The sequence below is a fragment of the Alexandromys fortis genome, unplaced genomic scaffold (assembly GCF_014885135.2).
Source record: "Alexandromys fortis isolate MF-2015 unplaced genomic scaffold, M_Fortis_MF-2015_v1.1 scaffold_83, whole genome shotgun sequence".
Lineage (NCBI taxonomy): Eukaryota > Metazoa > Chordata > Mammalia > Rodentia > Cricetidae > Alexandromys > Alexandromys fortis.
Window position 1 is genome coordinate 3,656,111 of NW_026068001.1, and position 21,305 is coordinate 3,677,415.

At 38.3% G+C, this 21,305-nt stretch overlaps 1 protein-coding gene across 3 annotated transcripts in view; it reads left to right on the forward strand.

Moving 5' to 3' along the window:
* Nucleotides 1-18,197, forward strand: part of Efhc2 (EF-hand domain containing 2) — a 152,886-nt gene extending 134,689 nt beyond the window's left edge. For all 3 annotated transcript variants that reach the window (XM_050160829.1, XM_050160830.1, XM_050160831.1), the window contains 2 exons: nucleotides 4,584-4,689; nucleotides 15,603-18,197. In XM_050160829.1, coding sequence (XP_050016786.1) covers nucleotides 4,584-4,689; nucleotides 15,603-15,704 — 208 coding nt within the window. In that variant the 3' untranslated portion in view covers nucleotides 15,705-18,197. The remainder of the gene's footprint in view (nucleotides 1-4,583; nucleotides 4,690-15,602) is intronic.
* Nucleotides 18,198-21,305: the final 3,108 nt, after the last annotated feature.

Consider the following 21,305-nt stretch of genomic DNA (forward strand, 5'->3'; position numbering starts at 1 on the left):
GAATAAGTGTCCTCTGGAATTCATGTTATAGAAATTTCTTGGCAATTATGTTCTAAGAACAAATAGAAACAATTATTCTTTGGTGATTTCATCCAGTTTTCTTCCAGTCTTGTGCTTTTAAAATATCATCTATATAGCAGATGACTCCCATATCTTCAATTTTCAAAGGGGCCTCCTCCTCTGTCTTCAGACCTATTGCCTCTGTTTCTCATGTCTCATTAAAAAGTAGTGTATCTAGTCTGAGACATGACTCAGCAGTTAAGAGGACCTGAGTTGGTTTACCAGTATTCATGTTGGGGAGCTCACAACTGCTTTTATCTCTAGTTCCAGAGAATATGATGCACTCTTTGGGCCTCCATGGGTATACATACATGTATTACATCCTCACACAAGCAGACACATATACATGTGTACATAAATAAATGTAGTTTTAAAAATAATCTTCTCTAAAAGTAGCATAATGCCTCCCTCCTGAAGCCCAGTCTAGCCAGTTGCTCAATTAGAAGACTTCAAATAATTTTCAAACTGACCTCCCTGTTGACAGAGGTTTCTGTCCTGCCCAGTCCTGCAGTCATTCAGTTCCAACGAAATACACAGTGGTCTACATTAATCATAAACTGGGTGGCCTATTTGCTCAGGCTTGTTATTAACTTTTACATCCTACATTAACGCATAATTCTTGTCTGTGTCAGCCACATGGCTTGGTACCTTTTATCAGTGAGGCATTCTCATCTTGCTTCCACTGCTTCTGGGTTACAACTGGAGACTGAGTCTTTCCTCTTCCCAGAATTCTCCTGTTCTCATCACTCTGTCACCACTTCTTGCCTGGTCACCCCACCTATACTTCCTGCCTGGCTACTGGCCTACTAGCATTTTATTAAAGCAATACAACTGATAAGTCTTTACAGGATACATGATCATTTTTCCGCAGCACCTCCCCACTACCATTGTGCATGTGTGTATTTGGTATTTGTGTGTATACTCCAAATATACATATTGTGTGTGTGTGTGTGTGTGTGTGTGTGTGTGTGTGTGTGTGTGTGTGTATGGTCTTTCAGGAAGCCTACATTCAAAGTGCATTCAGAATTGACAATTCCTCACTGTTACTACCTTTGTCTCAACCACCATCATTCCTATCTGAACTACTTGAAAAGGATTGCAAACTACTTCTGCCACTTCTATCATGCTCCAGTATTTAACCCATATCAGTAGATTGTTAGAATAAGCTTTAAATATATGTTAGAACCTGTTTTAGTCTTGTTAGGTTGCTATAAGAATATGTCATAGATTAAAACTACTTTTTACAATCTGGTGGTTGAGAAATTGAAAAAAAATAAAAGGAAACTGCCAACACATTGAATGTCTAGTTGACAGCCCCTATTTGTTTTTTGAATGGCTCCTTTTTGCTGTGCGCATACATGGCAGGAACAAGGAAGTTCTTTGGGGTCTCTTCCCTTCTATCGTATTTTCTCATTTATTTTCTGGTAGTTTTAGATAAAGTTCTACTATGTAGTTCAAGATGACCTCAAACTCCAAACTTTATTACTGTTATTTACCTTCCAAGTACTGAAATTACAGACATGCTACTGTGACGTGCTGTAATGAATTTATTTCAGGAAGGCTTTGCCCTTTGGTCTATTTACATCTCTCTTCCTAATATCATCACCTTGGTGCTTAAGTTTCAGTGTATGAATTTGAAATGAACCTGTTCATTCAGAATGTTGCAGGTTCTATAAGTAAATTTTCTGTAGAATATAATCCAATAGCTCCTAAATTCCCTTAGAATGAAAGTCAAAGATTGTGTATGAGCTCCTTCTCTGACATCAGGTCCCACTCAGAATATTAAGAAATGTTTTCTTTAAGACTCTCTGCTAATGGAATGCTTCTCATCAAAGATCTTTAGTTGAGTTTTAGTTGTTCCCCAGAAACATATACAAATAAAAGGCATAATGGTCCCGCAATCGACTATAAATATTCTCATAAACAAAGGATGGCTTTTAAAAGAGTTGAAATGATGAGTGAGCCAAAATTCAAAGGGTAAACAGTGGTAGGGGGCAACATGTTGGACTTGTGTCCCAGAATTCTTGGCCAAAGGAAATGTACACAAAAGAATTACAGAATTCCATTTCCTGTGCTCTGATGACTCTGTTTATTCCACTCTGTTTAGATGGATGAAACCTATATCACTTCAGCTTGTAACATTTTGGGTGCTGTGAATTTTTATGAATTTGTAAATGCTAGCTATTGTTTTATTAGCACTTTGGAAAGAATAGAGGAATATCTTTTAACTAATTGTGCACATGTATTTTAAGAGTAGAATCCTGGAGCAGGGTGCTTGGAATGATACCTTTTTGATGACTTTATCATTTCCCTAAATATTGGTATAAAGAGATCAATAAATAATTTGCCTGAAAATTTGTTAGCATGTGGCCCAATTCAGGAAAATGGCTTAAGGTATTACATCAAGAAGTACTTAGACCAGGTGGTGGTCGTGTACGCCTTGAATCCCAGCAGTTGGGGTGCAGAGGCAGGTGGATCTCTGTGAGTTCAAGGCCAGCGTGGTCTACAGAACAAGTTTCAGGACAACCAGGGCTATTAGACAGAGAAATCGTGTATCAAAAAAAAGTAGTTAGTTACTATTTGGGTCATTACAACAATTATGTTGAAATTATCATATCTTAGTGATCAAAATTCTGTTATGTAAAGTTGAGAATGAATTTAAACCAATATCCATAATTTAAGATTCAATAGATTTTTCCTAACTTTTATGGTATAGGATAATAATTTGTTATTCTTTGTTCCAAGTAAAAATGACTTGGTTTTTATTATAAATTTAAATAAGTTCAGATGATACAGATTAGTCATAATAAGGCCAAATAATCATTTGACTTTCTAGAGAAAGTTTTCTTATTATATAAGTATATTGTTGCCATTTTCTATTGTTTTATATAAATATAAGCCTAAAGCCAAATCAGGACTGTACATATGGGACTAGAGAGATGGCTAAGCGATTAGAAGTATGCATGTAGCATTCTTGTTACTGAGTTTGCTTCTCAACACACACACACACATCAGGCAGGTCACAGCTGCCTGTGACTTCAGCTCTAGGGGAGCTGACACCCTCTTTTGAGTTTTATGGATATGGCACTCAAATGCACATACCCATACACAGACTTAAACACACACACATAATTATAAATAATAAAAACAAAATAAAAATCTTTTTTAAAAAATTGTACATACTGTGTTATAACCTTCTTTACAGTCTATGTCAAGAACATATTTCTATCACTTCTAATATGGATCTAAATAACCTCTTTTAATATCCACTTAATAAGTGACAATGATGCCTTTTACTTTTCTTAAAAATATACTAGTAGATAAAAATCAGTCCAGGTTTATCTTAATGATGTGGGATTCTCTTCTATATGCTGTGAATATGTTTTTATTACCATTGGTTATTAAAGAAGCTGCTTTGTTCTGTGGCAGGGCAGAGTAGAGCTAGACAGGAAAACTAAACCCCATGAAGGGAGAAAGAAAGCAGAGTTAGGCAGATACCATGTAGCTAGCTGCCAAAGGAGACAGATACAGAAACCTTACTGGTAGGCATCAGCCTCATGGTGATATACAGATTAATAGAAATGGTTTAATTTAAGATATAAGAGCTAGCTAGGAATACGCCTAAGCTGTTGGCCAAACAGTGTTGTAATTAATATAGCTTGTGTGTGATTATTCAGATCTGGGTGGCCAGGAAACAAACGAGCAGTCTTCAGTTACATCTTAAACATTTAAATGACATTTAATTTAGGAACTACAAGGGCACCTTATTTTATTGATATGTTGTTGAAATAGGAGCGGTGGGGCTGCGTCCCCAACACCCCGGCCGCTTGGCTAGCTCATGCCCGAAATAACAACACACAAACTGTACTCATTTAAGAACTGCTTGGCCCGGCTAGTTCCAGATTCTTATTGGCTAGCTCTTACATATTGTTCTAACCCATTTCTAATAATGTGTGTAAGCACCCCAAGGTGTGCTTACCGGGAAGATTCTAGCCTACTCGGAGGAGCTTCATTGCGTGCATCTGCCCGGGAGAGCTGAGCATGGTGTCTCTCTGGAAGCAGAGCAGAGTCTGACCTCCCTTCCTCTTCCGCCCAGAATTCTATTCTGTTTCCTCCTCCCATCTATCTTTTAACCTATCAGGGCCAAGGAGTTCCTTTATTGCTTAACCAATGAAATCAACAGATTGATATATGACACTCCCACATCAATATGTATCAAACACTAAAATACAAAGACCTTCAAATATTCTGAATTAAAGGTGGTAGTGGTCTTAGCTACCAAAAAAAACTTTGGTAGCTACATCAAAAATTTATTGAACTTCTACCAACCCCCTGGAAAATTAGATAGCTGAGATTTCCTGCTTTCAAAGAATTTCTATTCTGAGAGGGTCCAAAGTAGAACTAGTAAGAAATGAAGATAGCATCAGCTTCTGAAGCATACAGGATAATAAGTTTTAAGGTACTATGTAAACTGGAATTGTGGTTCTGAATTCTTTAAATGTAGTCAAATTATATGCTTTCAGGTTTGAAGACAAAGAACAACAAATCGATTACGGGATATTTTTCTCTGTCCTGAACTGGAGAATGAATCCAACACCTGAAATACAATCCCCACCATACCTTAAAGAGGTAAATTTTATGCTTGCTTTAGAAATCAGTTTTGTATACCTCCCTTATATTTCTAAAATCTTGTGTCTTTAATTTCCAGTGGAATGTAGCAACATCATTGTTTTTGGAAAAAGTATAATCTAGGAATTTCTGTTGAAGGCTACCTCACTTTCCATGCTGAGCAAACATCTGCCCTAGAAGAACAGGACATTTCTTTTGTAGTTGAATAGTATTTAGCCTCAGTTGTATCCAGTTTTATAGAAAACGGGATGATAGGTTATAGTTAAAAATGGATATAAACACCCCTATCAAGGGATTCTGGTAATACCATCATAATCTATAATAGCAAATCTCAGATGGTATCTATGTCAAGAACCCTCAGTATAGTGTATGGAGATTTAAATTTTATGGTGGAGCCATTTTGAAAAGAAAAATTCAATAGAAAAATGCTTGGTTTGGAAAAACAAAGTTCACGTGATCAGATGGGGCCTCAGCATTGTGGAATCATCTGATCTCTCTAAGATCTCTTCAGCTATCTTTAAGGAGTATTTTAACATGCTCCAGAAATTTATCTTCTTAGGAAAGTTCCTTGATAAAGCAAATGTCAGTGGTTGATAATTCCAGAAAAGAAGTATTTATTCTGTCTCTGCTGGCCAACTCATTCTGGCCCAAGCTTGCCTAGTGCCTCTGGCAGTAGGCCTCTCAAGCACACAGCTTCTCTGAAGTGTCAGTGGAAACCTTAGACCTTCCAGTTGGTTGAAAGACAGTATTGGCCATAATAGTCTACAGAGGTGGGGTTTAAATCTGGCTCCTTCACTTATCTGATTGATATTAGGTAAATTAAGTCCAAAACCTCATTCACTCATAGCCCATAACCTTCAGATAAATAAGGCTAAGGATCCACTCTCAGCATGCCCTCTGCTTTGTGCATTCAAAGATAACTACCCCCCTGAAGGAGCCCATTTCTAATGTGGAATCAATGCCTCCATGATTTGGGGTCTGACTTAATACAACCTGCATAGGATGGTGTGAAATGAAAATAGTTTCTTCTCAATCAGGATGAGGAAGAAGGTCTCATTTGACATATCAGCGATGAAAAAGTTAGTAAGGGAGGAAAGTAACATGATACGGTGGCACAGCAAAGACATTACTAACAGAGCTCTGGGACCTGAGGCAGCCTGGCACTGGAGACTGCTGTGGATGGAGTGAGGCCTATAGGAAAGAGTGGAGAAGGATGAGGTTGGAGATGCCTGCAAGGGTGGGAGAGGCTTTCACTATTCAGATTAGGCTGACCTCAGAACTCATAGCCAGCCTCTGCCTCCTGAGTGCTAGGATTAAAGGCATACACTACCATGCCTGGCAAATCAGTGTTCTTCTCTCTCTCTTTTGACAACTTTTTCAAAGTAATTTCTAATACTTGTGGTAAAATTTAACAAGTGAAACACAGAGTTAATACTTGTTCTCATTATGTTAAAAATACCTAGTAAATACTTGCTAATTGTCTAACACCAAACAATAGCCTAGTAGAAAATGATATTTTGGGGATATGCTATGATATAAAACATTGAGCGACATCTAATTGAATCATATGCAAACCCATCACTAAAGTTCACAAAGAACACTTTAAAAAAAAAACCCACCTTCATTTTGCCTGTAATTTTGGAACCCACAGCTCAGATAAGATGGCAGCTCAGCCAAAGGGAAATAGTTGTAGAACACTGACTATAAGAAGACACAAATGAATAGGAATATTAGTGAATCTAACTTCATACACGATTTTTTCTTGTGTTTTCAGGATGCTATTGATTAGCTCAAGAAGTATTTAGAAAATCCTCTTTTCAAAATGAACTTCCATTTGATTTGCTAAAATTTAATTCTTTTATGGTTTTGCACCTAATGTGATTATTTCTAAGGCTGTGTAGCACATAGTAGAAGACATAAAATAAAAAAAATAAAAGGAGGAAGAAAAAAGGGAGAAAGGAAAGAAAAAAGTTTATTCTATGTGTGGTATTGGATTTCTATATATTTCCAGATATGTCCCATAGAAATACTCTTTTCTGAAAAGGAAAAGGAAAAGAAACAGATCCTTTTCTAAGTAACTACAGGGGAATAACATGATGAAATACTAACATGAGTCTATCAGCCTTACATTTGGGGAAAATAAAAATAACCCCATTGCAGTGAAGCATGGAGTTTAATAGGCTCCCAATCCTTTTCCCTCATGCATCCGGTGGCCAGTGCTACAGTAGAAATTTTTAAGCTAGAAGAAGACATAATCCAATTAAATTTCCTTTTAAAAATGTCAAAGCAAATACATCCAGGGTCTATTAGTTCACATATAACTTTGCTATTCCTACTGGGCAGCTGTTGTTTACTGGGTTTTCATCTATTGCCATTTTCACCTCTTATTTCAGGATGCTTGGTATGTGTACACACCACACACACACACACACACACACACACACACACACACTCATATACACACAGAATAGCAGCTATAGTCTTCCCCATTGGTGAATAAGTAATTTACTGCTAACTTCTTTGACATCCTAAGTGCTCTAGTGACAGCCAACTTGGAATATGTTATAGCAGAAAATGCTCTGTGGCACATACTATTGAATGTTCCAGATTACATTAAGTTTCACTGTGAGATTTGAACGTTGTCTCTCATTTTAGCTGTAAATCACCTTGGGAACTGGACTCGTCCACCATTTTGCTGGTAGTTGCTTTGTTCCAAGATGTGTCAGAGACTCTCACATGTTCTTAACTCTGATAAATGTAAAACTGCTTTTTGCATTTAGAAGCAGTGGTAGAGACGAGGATTTGGTTGTTAAGTAGTTGGGGGGGAGGAAATTAAATCCCCAGAAGGGATTAGAAAGAGTGACAAAGGAAGAGAGGGAGTTACTAAAGAGTGTGTTATTAACCCAGTTACATATGCAGATGGCCATGGCTTAATGCTGCTGGGAAACGCTAGGATCTAACAGGAACATATACCTCAGAATTAATTAGCCTGTGCAAGGAAGCTATGGTATTACTCCGTTAGTTTCCTTTAGACAGTCGTTACACGTGGGCTACTCTTGAACGTAGAGGAAAGGAATAATTCCCTAGCACTTATGTGTGCCACAGGGTCAGCCAAAGTAAGCCTCAGAGGCCAACAAGAAGCTCTGGTCAATGGAAAAGAGATGCTGGCAGTTGGAAATCAGGCTGCTGTGAGCCAGACTGGAAAGGGTAATAGGCTAGGGAGGGACAGTGGCAGAGCCTGTCACACATACTTAGGATTCCAAAAATGTACTGTCAGGGACCTGTCTTACAGAGACACAAGCAGACATGTCTTGTCCTCATCTGGAATGGGAGGCATCACTATCTGTGGATGAGCTGTCTTTTTGTCATAGGATTGCCACTTGCATAAAGTTGTTCCCCTGTTCAGTTCACTTGCATGGGCTGGGAGTGTAGCTCCAGGGTAGAGCACTTGCCTAAGGTGTACAAGGCCGGTGTTCCATCCTCTGCAAGAAATAAACTACATCAAAAGCTTACTACTGTGAAGACCATGTGCTCTGTCGTTTGTACTGAGTAATTTAGTAGGAATAAAAAGTCAATAGTTTAACTCAACACCCACATTTTTATAAACCTTCTATGATGTTGGAATGCTTGCAATTTTATCAGAAAGAACAATAGGTCAGTGCTAGTTTGGGGTTTTCTTAGATACCCCCAAAGTTTCTTAAAAAGGAAACAAAAGGACCAGCTATGTGTCTGAGTATAGACAAAATTAAAAAGGAGGTACCTGTCCTTCTGTCGCATCGACACCCCCAGTCACACTGCCTGGGTGTTTAAAAATCTTCCTGCGTCTAAGTCTCTCTTTCAATCCCAAATGTGGTCCCTTAGTCTATTTTCAGCTAATACTTGAGAAAATCCCCCTAAAATTGATGGATGGCAGTGGATGAACCCTAGTCCATTAGGCACTGTGTGTGTCTCTGTGGTATTTATCAGAAGCCACTACAGCTAGCAACCTAGGGATTGGGAATAAAGGAGAAAAAGAAATGATGGTGGCAAATGGTATTGAATGGAAACAAAGAGCACAGCATGCCAGGAAAAGTCAAAAAGCTCTGCAGGAGTCCTAGGGTTCAAAGGGGTCAAGATGGAAAGAAATGAACTGCTGTTATCTTTTTGCCTCAAATTACCCTTCTTTTTAATTCTGGCTATTTTGCTTGACAGCCTGTTACTAATAAATTTGGTTCTCATATCTAAAGTTTTGAGTTATTATTCAAGTATAAATTCTTACCATTTTATCTTTTATTGGTAGCATTTAAATCATAATTTCATGCTAAAAACAATATAAACAACAGCTACTTTTTGTGCCTAATAAAAATGAGGGAGGGGTCTAGAGAGATGACTTAGTAGTTAAAAATCACTGGTTGTTCTTCTAGATGACCAGGGTTCAATTGCCAGCAATTTCCTTGTGGCAGTTCACAACTGTCTGTAACTTCAGTTCCAGGGGATCTGGCACCATCACATAGACATACATGCAGACAAAACACCAATGCATATAGAATACAGATAAATAAATTTTTAAAAAATGAGGGAAGATCATTAATACTGACCTGTTTCATGAGTGTTCCTATAGTAAGTCATCATAATTATGTGAGTGGCATACTATGTTTTATTTCTTTGTGTATTTAATTTTTATTGAAAAATATCCCATGAGGGAATAATGATTTTGAATATGTATGATTTTTTGAACCATTTCTCTGTGCTCAGATTAAATGCTAAAATGCTACCTAAAAACAGGCATTGGTTTGAATTTTATGAAACTTTTGAGGATGTATTGAATATTGGAGTTGAATGACATACTGAGCTCATCTTTCATTGATTAAAATACCATGTTTACTATATCCAGATTGAGTTCCTAATTTTTACAATGAGGCATGGCATGTCACTAAGGTCCATGTCATATGAACTGTACAGAAGATCCTTTGGAATCAGTGTTACTATCATCTCTCTGAAGCACCATTTACTGCCAGTTGGTGATTTGGTCTCTACCTCATAGGTGACAATTTTTAGACAAAAGTATCCTTCAGGAGCCACATTATTAGGGGCTGGAGAGGTATCTCGGCAGTTAAATGCATGTACTGTTCTACCAGGAGACCTGAGTTGATTGACAGCACCCATGGCAGTCAGCTGACACCTCTCCAGAACTACAGCTCCAGGAGATCTGGTGCCCTCTGGCCTCCTAAGGCACCTGCACTCACATTCACCTAGCCCCACCCCCATACTTCGTTAAAATGAAGTTGTTGTGTGTTTTAAGAACTATATTGTTTTCCACTTAGCTTTTCTTAGTGAAAATGGCAGGACCAAATGTCATTATGTAGGATGAGAACCAGCTGCTTGTGAATAGGCCCACTCTATTGCATGGGTTTGGAAGGTAGCACGGTACATACATACTTGTAGAGCTTCATTGCTGGGGAGACAGTTCAGGAGTTCAGGCTCCTCCCCTGCTGACTGGTGATTTGGTTGCAAAGGGTTACTTAATCCTATGCCTCAGTTTCCTTTTCTGTGAACATGTATCACAGTAACATGTTTTCTTAGGGATTTTTCTCTGATAATTGGGTAATGTAATGCATATAAAATACTTAATAGTTATATCATATAGTAAATAGCTAATATATTTCTTGTTACTTCTGTTACATTAGGCATTTATAAGACACAACCCTGCAAAAATCTGCAAGCAGTTCACGTTCATAACTCATCTTTCAGATTCAGATTTGTGTCCTAGTTAAAGATGCAAGCACGTGGTGTTCTGATTTTGTTAGTGTTATTGGTTGGTATAGCTTGATAAATCATCCACGTTCCAGTGACGCTGGAAATTTTGCACAGTTCTGAACTCTAGCTCTTGCTACATGGAACTATTTTTGCAGGATTTACTAGGACCTCTCTTTTTGTTGCGCATTTTAATTAGGTCTTTGAGAATTTTGTACAATGTATTTTAATCGTGTTCACCCTTTCCTCAACTCCTCCAAGATCTACCTCACTTCCTTTTTAAATCACCAAATCAAATTTATATTGCCCATATACTCTTAGATGTGTGGCCTTGCCTGGAGCAGTCCACCTACCAGGAGCCACACCCGTAAGGAAAACAGACTCTCTTGCTGCCAATAGTTATCAGTAGTCAATAGATCCTCAGCCAGGAGTAAGACTTGGTGCCCACCGCCCCTCTCCACGCTGGGAGTCTGTCTGGCTTGAGCTTGCAGGTCTTGGGCATGCTGTCACAACTACTGTGCATTCACATATACAGCTGCCCCGCTGTGTCCAAAAAACACCATTTTCTTGTAGTCATCCACTGCCTCTGATTCTTATTGGCTTTCCATCCCCTCTTCTTCAATGATCTCTGAGCAATAAGAGAGGCGGATATGCTATGGATGTCCTATTTCTGGCGGAGCATAGACTCTACCTTGGTATCCCATGAGCATACAAAATAAAGTTCAAGTTTGTACTATTTTTTCTCTCTCTAATCCATATTTCTTCACTTAAAATAAGTAAAAACTCCCTTCTATCCTGCTTTACTTATTTTGCTTATTGACATTATATGGGGTTGCCTATTATTAATCCCCAAATGATATCTATCCAGAATGTTGGAATATGACCTGATTTGGAAATAGGGTGCTTGCATTAGTTAAAATGACGCAATAGTAGGTCAGGGTAGACTCCATACCTAGTGATTGCAATCCTTATGAGATGTTTATGTGAAGACACAGAGACACACAAAGAACACAATGCAAAGGCAGAGGCTAGAACAACAGTGGCATTTCTTGAAGCTGAAGCAGTCTGATGATTGCATGAGCCAGTGCTGCTGACAGTTTGATTATGGACTCTTGGATTCCTAAACTGGGTGTGAATCCATTCCTCTTGCTTAATGCCTCCTGGGCTGTGATAGTTTGAGACTGTCAGATATTAAATTTAGAATTCTTAAAACTGCTCTGCCTGCATGTGTTTGTTAGGGCTGACCTAACAAAGTACACAAAGAACCACAAACTTGGTAGTTCCACACAGTAGAATATATAATCCCATAATCATGGAGGCTAACAGTATAAAACAAGGTGCCAGCAAGGCTTTGGGGCCCTCGGATGCCTTTGCCATGCTCCTTCCACTGGTCCTCCCAGATCCTGGCTGTTTGCCATTCATTTTCAGTGTTTCTTGGTTTACAATTATGTAACACTAGACTTTGCTTTTGTCATAATATGCCATCCTCTCCAACAGGTCAGCTTTCCCGTAACCATCCTTATATAAGGATGCCAGTCATACTGGATTTGGGGCTAACCCTATGCCAATATGACTTCATCATCTTTGGCTTATCTATTTACATCTGTAGTCACTTTCTGAGGTGAAGAGGGTTAAAATGTCAGTGTTTTTTTCTGGGGGCATATAGTTCAACCCTAACATTGCTCTCTTTATTTTCCTACCATTTCAAATTTCAAGTCTTGCACTTTTAGGTGTTCTGCTCAGAATCTTTCTGAGATGGCTCCTGATTTGAAGCCCAGCTACAGCCCCCTTGATTCTGCCATAGTCATCTCTCCCCAGGATTACTGTTGTCACCATAGAACTGCTTTGCATATTTAACACTTCATTTTCCCAACATGCAGCAAGTTATCTAACCAATTTCCAACCACAATACTATTGTTCTTCTGGCCAACACTGACCAGTGGCTTCCTCTCAAGTATGAAACAGTATGGAAGGCTTAAATTTGACCCCAGATTCTCTTTCCAATCACCTTTTACCACTTTGTACTGTGCCTTAGGCCAAACTGGACTACTCACTTTTTCTTTCAAAGAGGTTTTGAAGTCTCTGGGCTTTTGCTTATACTTTTGACTATGGATAGAACACCCTTTGGTGCTTCAACCCCTGATGAATTGCTGTTGTCATCCTCAGCTGTATCTGCACTGAACCAGTATACTTCCAGAACACCATCACATAAAATCACCTAGCCGTTCCTGTGATACTTTGTGATTCAGATATTAATGGAATGCTGATGAAGGGTTAGAACCTTTTCTATAGCCATGAATGTAAGTTAGTATTTATCTAGCATGCTCAAGGCTCAAAGGTGAAACCCAGCATTGAAAAAAAAAAGGAAAAGTAAAATGAAGAAATAGAGCATTGAATATAAAACAACCTTGTGATAGGACCAGTTGTGGACTTTCTTCCTGGCTGGAACTAACATTAATTGACCAGTATAGCTTATACAAAAAGTTTGTGTGTGTGTAAATAAATATGTGTGTATGTACACAGACAAACTTAGTATCACTTAAGAATGAGCGATGTTCTGAGAGGTATGTTATTAGTGATTACATTGTTGTAAATACCTAGAGTAGGCCTTACATGAACTGTGATGTTGCAATATAGCACATACTAGATCATATGGTACATTTATATTTGAATACATATGGTATAGTATGTTGTTCTAGGGCTACAATGAATACAACATCACAAGATCAAACATAAGAGAAAGTTATGTATAAACAAGATGTATAAACACAGGTTTATGGGGCTGCTGCTGGCCTGACAATCTGAGTTTAATCCTCGGAACCCATATAATGGAAGGAGAAAAACAATTTTCCCAAGTTGTATTCTGACCTCCACAAGCTTTCCAGGCCATGGATGTACGTGTGCATCTGTATGCACACACACACACTCACAAATAAATTCAAATGTTTTAAAAGCGAATTATAATCGTGTAGAACTTTTATCTGACAAGCAGAGGGGTTGATTTGCTTACTATACACGTATGAATTGTTATGCCTAGATCCGCAAAATTCCCTAAAATCCAACAAGGAGACTAAGTCCCAAATGTAAAAGCAAAGAGCCTTTATTTGATATAAGTTTGCAAACTCGGTCTCTCCATATGTCCAACGTATGGGAATAACTGAAGAGCCCAGACCTCAGTTCGAGTTGGGTTTTTGTAGTAGTAAAGGTGGGGGTGAAGAGTTTCTAAGCTTCAGGGCCTCTGATTGGCTGACGTTTGTCTAGGGGTGTTCTGGTGAGTGTGTGCTGGCAGGTGATTTTATCTACAAGGGTTGGAATGTTAGGCATTTCCTTTGGATGGTCTGTTCTTGGGTGGTGCTTAGGTAATCTCAGTTTGTGGTACTTACTGTAACCAGGTATTGCTTCAGGGTAAACTACTGAGACTCAGGCCTCGATTAAAGCTACCATGGCTGAGTCCTACACTGGCAGGTAATAATGGTTGGAAGTAAAGAACTGTCTTTGGATGGTCTGGTTCTATTTAGCTTATCATGGCTGGTTCCTACATGAGCTATGTCTTGTGCTACAATAGCACTAGGCCATAAGAATGAACCAGCTCCATTATCATCCTCCGGGGTGTGGCTGGTGTTTGTTTTGTTTTCTTGGGTTTTTATTTGAGGAAAGTGGGGGGTTTAGAGGGTTTTTGTTGTTGCCATTTATATTTCACTATAGATATAGATAGTGCAGGCTAATCTGAAACTCACTCTGTAGCACTAACTGACCTCAAACTCACAATCTATCTGCCTAAGCCTCCTAGGCACCGAGGTTAGAAGTATATAGGACCAATCCTGGCTGCCGGCATAGTTTTACAGGACCACTGCCATTTATGCCATACATTATTGATACAAAGCACGTTTGTAGCACCCGACTGTATGTAAGATACCTTATGCGTACCTTGAGCAACCTACTACTCTTAATGGTTTATTGAAGGAACAGTAACCAAGCAGATGCTAGAAATACCATCTTGGTTGTAAAACGTGAGATCTCAATACTGTTTCAGAGAACCTGCCACTGCATTAGTACTGCCTAGCTCCCAGAATTACAGTGTTTCAACAGAGAAGTTGATTTTTCTTATCTGTGGGTCTGTAGGTCAGCCAGCTGGGCCTGGCTCATGGTTATAAATTGGACCTGATCTTCTCCAACTTTGTCATTCTTGAACTTGCCTATCTATTTTTCATGCACAAGCCATAGCCATTCATGTGGCCATGTTCTTTTCAAAGGGACAGGAAAATACTCCTTTTCCTATTCCTTCTTTCTATTCTCCCTTTTCTTTCCTTCTTTGTACCTGGAGGTTTCTCATCTTGTCCAGTTCCACAGCTGCTTTTAAAATAACCACTTGGAGGCTTAATATTAATTACAAACTGTTTGGCCTATTAGCTCAGGCATATTATTAACAAACTCTTATAATTTATAATTAACCCATTTGTACTAGTCTTTATTTTACTGTGAGGCTCAGAGTTTGTTACTTCACATCTTGTTTCCCCTGCAGCTGCTGCTGTCTCCCAGACTCCACCTTCCTTCTTCTTCTATCTCAGCTTAGATTTCTTGCCTGGTTCTATTATGCCTGACTACTGGCCAAATCAGTCTCTTTATTAACCAATGGTAATAAAACTTATTCACAACATATAGAGAGACATCCATATCACTTCCTTTCTCCTTCACTCATCCATCCTTTCTTCTTTGTCTTTCTCCATGGAAGGGGCTGCAGTTATATGGTAAAGATTGGGAACATATAATTCTAATACAGGAAGTAAACAAATAATTAAGAATAAGAATATGCTCTTCCTCAAAGTCCTTCTGATACCTAAGTAGAATGTACAAACCTCTACTCTTTTTATTTTAAATGAATATTGTGTGTGTGTGTATGTGTGTGTTAAGCTAAGTATTTTGCCGTATGTATGCAGGAACCCATGAAGGTCAGAAAGTGTTAGGTCCCCTGGAGCTAGAGTTACAGGCAGTTGTGAGTTACAATGTATGTGTGCTGAGAACCAAATATGGGTCCTCTGCAAGGGTCAGCCCCCAAACAATATCACTAAAAGTTTATTAAAAGATTAAAAGGTAATCAAAACAAAGCAATGTCCCCTGAAATTTCATAACTGAACTTTGAAACATAGCTCAAATTATGTCCTTCTTTGTTTTCTTTCCAGAAATGTGAAGACATTTGGACAGGAATGCCATCACCTATTCCTGTAAAATTCGTTCGGTACTTTGACTTTTTGGAGGACGTGTATGGCTTACAGGACAACTGACCGTGAAAGCTTCAATCAACTCTTTGATTTACTGTTCTCATTCTGCCATGTTTATTTTACTAGACATAATTTCATTAAAAACAAAAAGAAGCAAGTTTTATTTTAAATGGAAATCCAGGAACTACATTTAATCTCCTGTCACTGTAGTTCTTCAGAACAGCCTGCTATATTGCTGTCATACCAGCACTATTAAAAATACCATTGAAAACAATGTAGACCATTTTTATTGTATGTATTATTTATGAATACCAAAGAATCTTATAATAATTTCCATCTAATATAATTTGATTCATTACAATGTGAAAAGAAAATGATTTTTGACAGCTATGCATGACAATATAAAATCAAATTATATCAGAGCAATAAGTTGTGATTCTGTTAAGCATTTTTGAAATCCTTTTGACACATGTTTATTACTTACATAATTAACTTTTGTAGCAACACACCTCATCAAAAATAATTCTTAAACCTCTCTAGAGTGAGTGTTATTTCTGAAGTTAGTGAAGTTATGGGAAAAAACCTCTCTGCACACACACAGAGAGACAGAGAGAGAGAGAGAGAGAGAGAGAGAGAGAGAGAAATTGAAACATATGCTGTATTTATATTTTTAGTGCCTTTTTATATCTAAAATCAACTTGCTAGCTTAGAAATATATGCATGTGGGTATAATTAGAGCATGACCAAAAATGTATTATGCCTAAATATGCCTAAAATATTTAGAGATGTGATTGTGGACGGTTTCAAGGGTTTGTTTTGGTTTGGTTCACGTACTACTAGCCTCTCAACCTCCAGGCCAAAGGTTTAACTGGTTTAAAATTTACACTGGATCTCTCCTGCATTTCTCTGCTTTGATTTTTTCCTCACACAGAAGAAATCTTATCATATAGTGTGGATCTGATTACAACCTATCACCATGGAGCTTCAGTGTCCAGAATTCTTCTCTAGGCCATGCCGGACTCCCAGTGCTGGGTACTGGATAACATAAATCTGCTTCTTTCAGAGGCAGTGGGAGTCTGTCAAAATGGGACTGTGCTTGTCAGGGGTCATCCTGGGAAGAAGAGGAACCAAGGACATTTCAAGGGTCCCCTTTTATCTCTGTATCCCTTCATTCTGCATTTCAAGTATCCCCTTGTCCCAAAATGAGTTGGCTTCTACTTATGTAGTCCAGTTTACTTGACAACAATGGCTCTTTCCTTTTGTTTTAATCAAAACTAGTCAGTAAACTACTTCTCTCCAAAAACCTAGGACGTTTCATGTGCACCAGTAGAACTGACCCCATAGAGCTAGTCTTCACAAAAGATACTAGAACAGTGGGCTCATAAAACTCTAATTTTTATGGCTTGATTTTTGTCCTCATTTTTAAAAAAGACAACCAACAATACCAAGCTATTTTGTCACTTTAAGATTTTTCTACTTCCCAGAGAGCAAGCTTTTAGAAGGTGTGATACTTGCCTAGAAGTTTTCAAGCTGACACATCTGTCACCTACCTATTCAACCCTTCACTCAATTGTCTTTCCCTCGAGTTGAACTGTATAGATAATTTAGCCCTTGTACGAGCTTGTAATGTAATTCACTTAAGAAGCAAGAAGAAAAAGGAAGCAAACCAATGATAATGTTCCTGAGTTCATGGGGGTGACGACTATTCATTCTGTTTCATGGATCTGTGTCCCTGCCCTGGCAGTTCCTGGTTCAAGCTCACAATTAACAATAAAATGGCCATTATAGGATTCATGCCGATAAACATGATACATTGCAGGCATACAGACACTTTAAATAATTATTTGTTTTATAACTAAGCCATATACTGAAGGAGATTTATAATTTAGAGATAATATCCCCATTAGTAAAGTTTATGACCCAATAAACAGCTCCCACTAGTTAATAAATGCCAAAGCCATAAAAACAAAGACTATTAATGTAATAGAATTTCTGTGCCTCCCTCTCCTGCTGGTGGTCTTAAGACACTAAAGGGAAATGCTATCTTAGGAAAAACATTTATTCTCATTATGTAAATATCAATGAATAGTTTTACACTTGAGTTGGAAATTTCCCAGCTCTCCTTGGTCCCAGGTGGTCCCAAAATGCTGATGTATTCTGCTTAAGTTTCAAGCAGTAGATAACCAGTTTCAGCACAAATAAACTCTGTGACTCAAACCTTTAGGGCAGATGGAGTTTCCACCTCTCCTCTTTCCTTCTGGAAAAGAAAAACTCTAGCTAGTGTCATTGTTCCAAGGTAATACATTCAAAGTTTCTCAACCTTTGTATAGACCTTTTTCTAACGCCTAACGTTTTCTTCCCTGTGGAGGAAGGCAAATGTTACGTGTGGATGTCGGGGTGAGTTGAAGGTTAATGTAGGCAAACCTTTTGTCCTATGAACTAATTGTTTATTAGTATTCTTGGAGTCTTGGGAAAGAGTGATAAAGTCATTTGGAAGCCCAAAGCAAGTCATGTCTCTTTGCACAAATCATTAAAAGCCTTTGAAGTTCACAGTAATGTCTTGCTGAATCACTGTGTGATGTATGGTTATTGTCAGAAGATGACTAATTTGCAGTATTAATTGGCCTTTGATTGTCATTTTTTTAAATCTATTACCTAACCATCTCTACTGGTTGGCTTAGCAGTTACTAAAATGGTTAAGATTTTAGAAAATAGAAAGAAAGTGAAGAACACTCTAACTTTTGAACACATACTAGTTGAAACTGTTTTTTTTCTATGTATTAACTTTGATTCAAATTAATGCTATATATAACATTATTGGTATTTTTATACAATGCTGCTGAATTTGTTTCCTTGGAGTTGTAGAGCTTCTAGGCTTTCTGTATGCTGCAATCACAAGTTTAGAATATTTAAATTGCCCTTCCTTTAAATAGCAGGGAATGATTGATGAGTAAAAAATGAGTAAAATGAGACCTCAAGTTTTTCAAAAACAAAATACAAGAAGAAGAAAAAACCTTGCCTTTCCAACTTGAATTTCTCTCTGTTTGAATGAGAGCTGCCTTCCTAGCCTTTTCAGCTCCTTTCTTTTCAGCTGCTTCTTCCTTCACCTTGCCCTTCTTCCCCGAATTATAAATCTTCCAGTTATGATTTCAGTGCCTGGAGTTTAAAGAACTAGTCAGGTTCCCCACCAAGTATTTATGATATCGAATAATGTAGAATCCATCCAATAATAAATGCCAAGATCTTAATGTTATGTGTATTCTCTTCAGTTATTAGTATACATCCTTCAATTTTGAATATCCTTCAACATTGTTCTGTAAATGGCCTTTTAGACAAACAGCTTCCAAGTGGTGGTTAAACCTGCGTATCCTAATGTTACATCCATCTCAGCCCTCACATTTGCTTGGCCAAAGACTGAATTGCTTTAAGCTGAAAGCAGGTTAAGACCTTTTCAAAAATGAGTCTTTTCAAGTTGACTAAGCATCTTCAGACACACAGTGCTTTTCAATTCCCAAGAGTAATGTGTAAAAACTGGAAAGCTTACTGAGGCAAGATCAATGAGGCCATTGAGCAAATCATCAACCTGGAGCAATAATAGAGCAAATTATTACAAAGGGTAGCACTGACTGCAGTTAGTTTAAGATAATCTTGCCGTTTCTCTCGGCTTGCCTTCTACCAGGTTATATGTTGGTTGAAATATACATTCATATTCTGCATCAATTAAGCACCCCCCCCCCCAAGCACACACCACCAAGTAACAGTTCCAAGCCACCTTCGTCACAGAGTAGCCAGCATGGGCACCTTTTTTTTTTTTTTTTGAATCTGTTTCCTGGTCCTCAGTAAAATTCCTTCTGAGGGAACTTTAGAAACTATTGTATGACGTGTGTGACACACACAGAAACCCTGAGGGTCAGCTCTGCTGCTCAGAAATAACTGATAATGGCTAAGAAATGTGGCCTATGAAAAACTCCACAGTGGCTCTGCAAGTGGAAAATTAATGGCTCCCAGGAATCAGTAGGAGCTTTGACTTCTAAACACTCATTAGTTAAAGCAGTGAGGCCTGATGTTATGCAAGTTATAGAGGGAAAGGGGGACCGCCCCTCCCTATTGTCTATTCTGAACAGAATATGCACATTTAACTCAAAGTGCTGAATGGATCAAATACATCAAACCAACTATTCATCAATCTCCCAGCTTCCTGAGCACCGCTTTGCATCTGTGTTAAGCCAACAATAGAGAAAATTCTTGTTTTGACCCCACTATAATATTAAAATCCAGAGGAGCCCATAGCTTGGTGAAAATACTCACACACAAAAAATGCGTTCTCCTTTACAACCAGTCCACCAAAGTCATCTTTGTGTTTCCTTTTTCCGACATTGCCTATACAAGAACTGTCATGGGTATGTGATAGAAATTACTTTTGCCTGCTTTTTCTTTCTCATCCCACTCTGGCTCTTCATTATTATTGTGAGGCCACCCATGGAATAGGAAACAGGAACTGAAAATATCACCAGTTTTTACTATGGCTAGACCCTGCAGGGGAAGGAGAGAGGCAGCAAGAAACAATTGCCTGAGGGGCGTCTAGGGGTGAATGGAGGCCACTTTGTGTGACTCACCTTAAAAAATTGATCTCAGTCATCCCCCATTGTCAGCCACATTCAGAGAGTCCGGTTTGATCACAGGCTCGTTCAGTTCCAGTCCAGCTGGCCTTGGTGAGGGTGAGTGGGGGAGTGAGAGGGAAATGAGAGGAGGCGGAAATTTTGAATGGTATTATTTATAAAGCAAAAAAAAAAATTAAATTTAAAAAAGAATCTGATCTTCATCCTGAAGGATGATGTTACTGGAAGGTCTGAATCTTCAGCCTGAAAAGATCATTCCTGCATTTGAAAACTGGAGCTCTTTTGTGTATGTGAACTTGTAGGGCTAAGTTTGGGAGGTGAGAAGCCTTGATTAACTAACCATTGTGAGAAACTTGATGGGTACCTTGGATTATTGATGGTAAGTACATTGAGAACTGGAGAAAATCATGATACATTTGGGATGAAGATGAGAGGTGAAATCACAATTATGATGGAGACATTTTGGGAGCTGGGTAGATGTTGCTGTTCAGTGAACTGGGATATATCAGAGGAAAAACTGGATTGAAAGAAATCAAGAATTTTGCCTAAGGCTGGCTGTGCATAAAGGCACTTGCCACCAAGCCCCAGTATCCCAAGTTCAATCCCTGGAACCTACAAGATTGAAGAAGAGAAGCAACTCTTGAAAGTTGTCTTCTGACTTCCATGCATGTAGATATATGTACACACAAAATACTTTATAAAGAAATAAGGAATTTTGTTTGAAACCAGATGTGCTGACATACACAACAGTTTCCACCCCAGTGAGTTGAAGGCCAACCTGGGATATGAAATACAATTCTGATTGGAAAAGCCAACAACACAACAAAAATAGAGATGCTATTTTAAGTCTAGGTAACTTGGGGAACATTAAAAATGATAGTTTTGATAAGGCAACCTGGTAAACAGGTCTGATTTCTTTTTTTACAAAAATAGTGTGGGCTGGGGATACATTATTTGAGTCATCAGAGAGTTGATATAAGAAACACAGTTCTTATTTTAAAGGGGTTATTAAATAAAAATTTCATAGCCAGACATGGTTACCTTT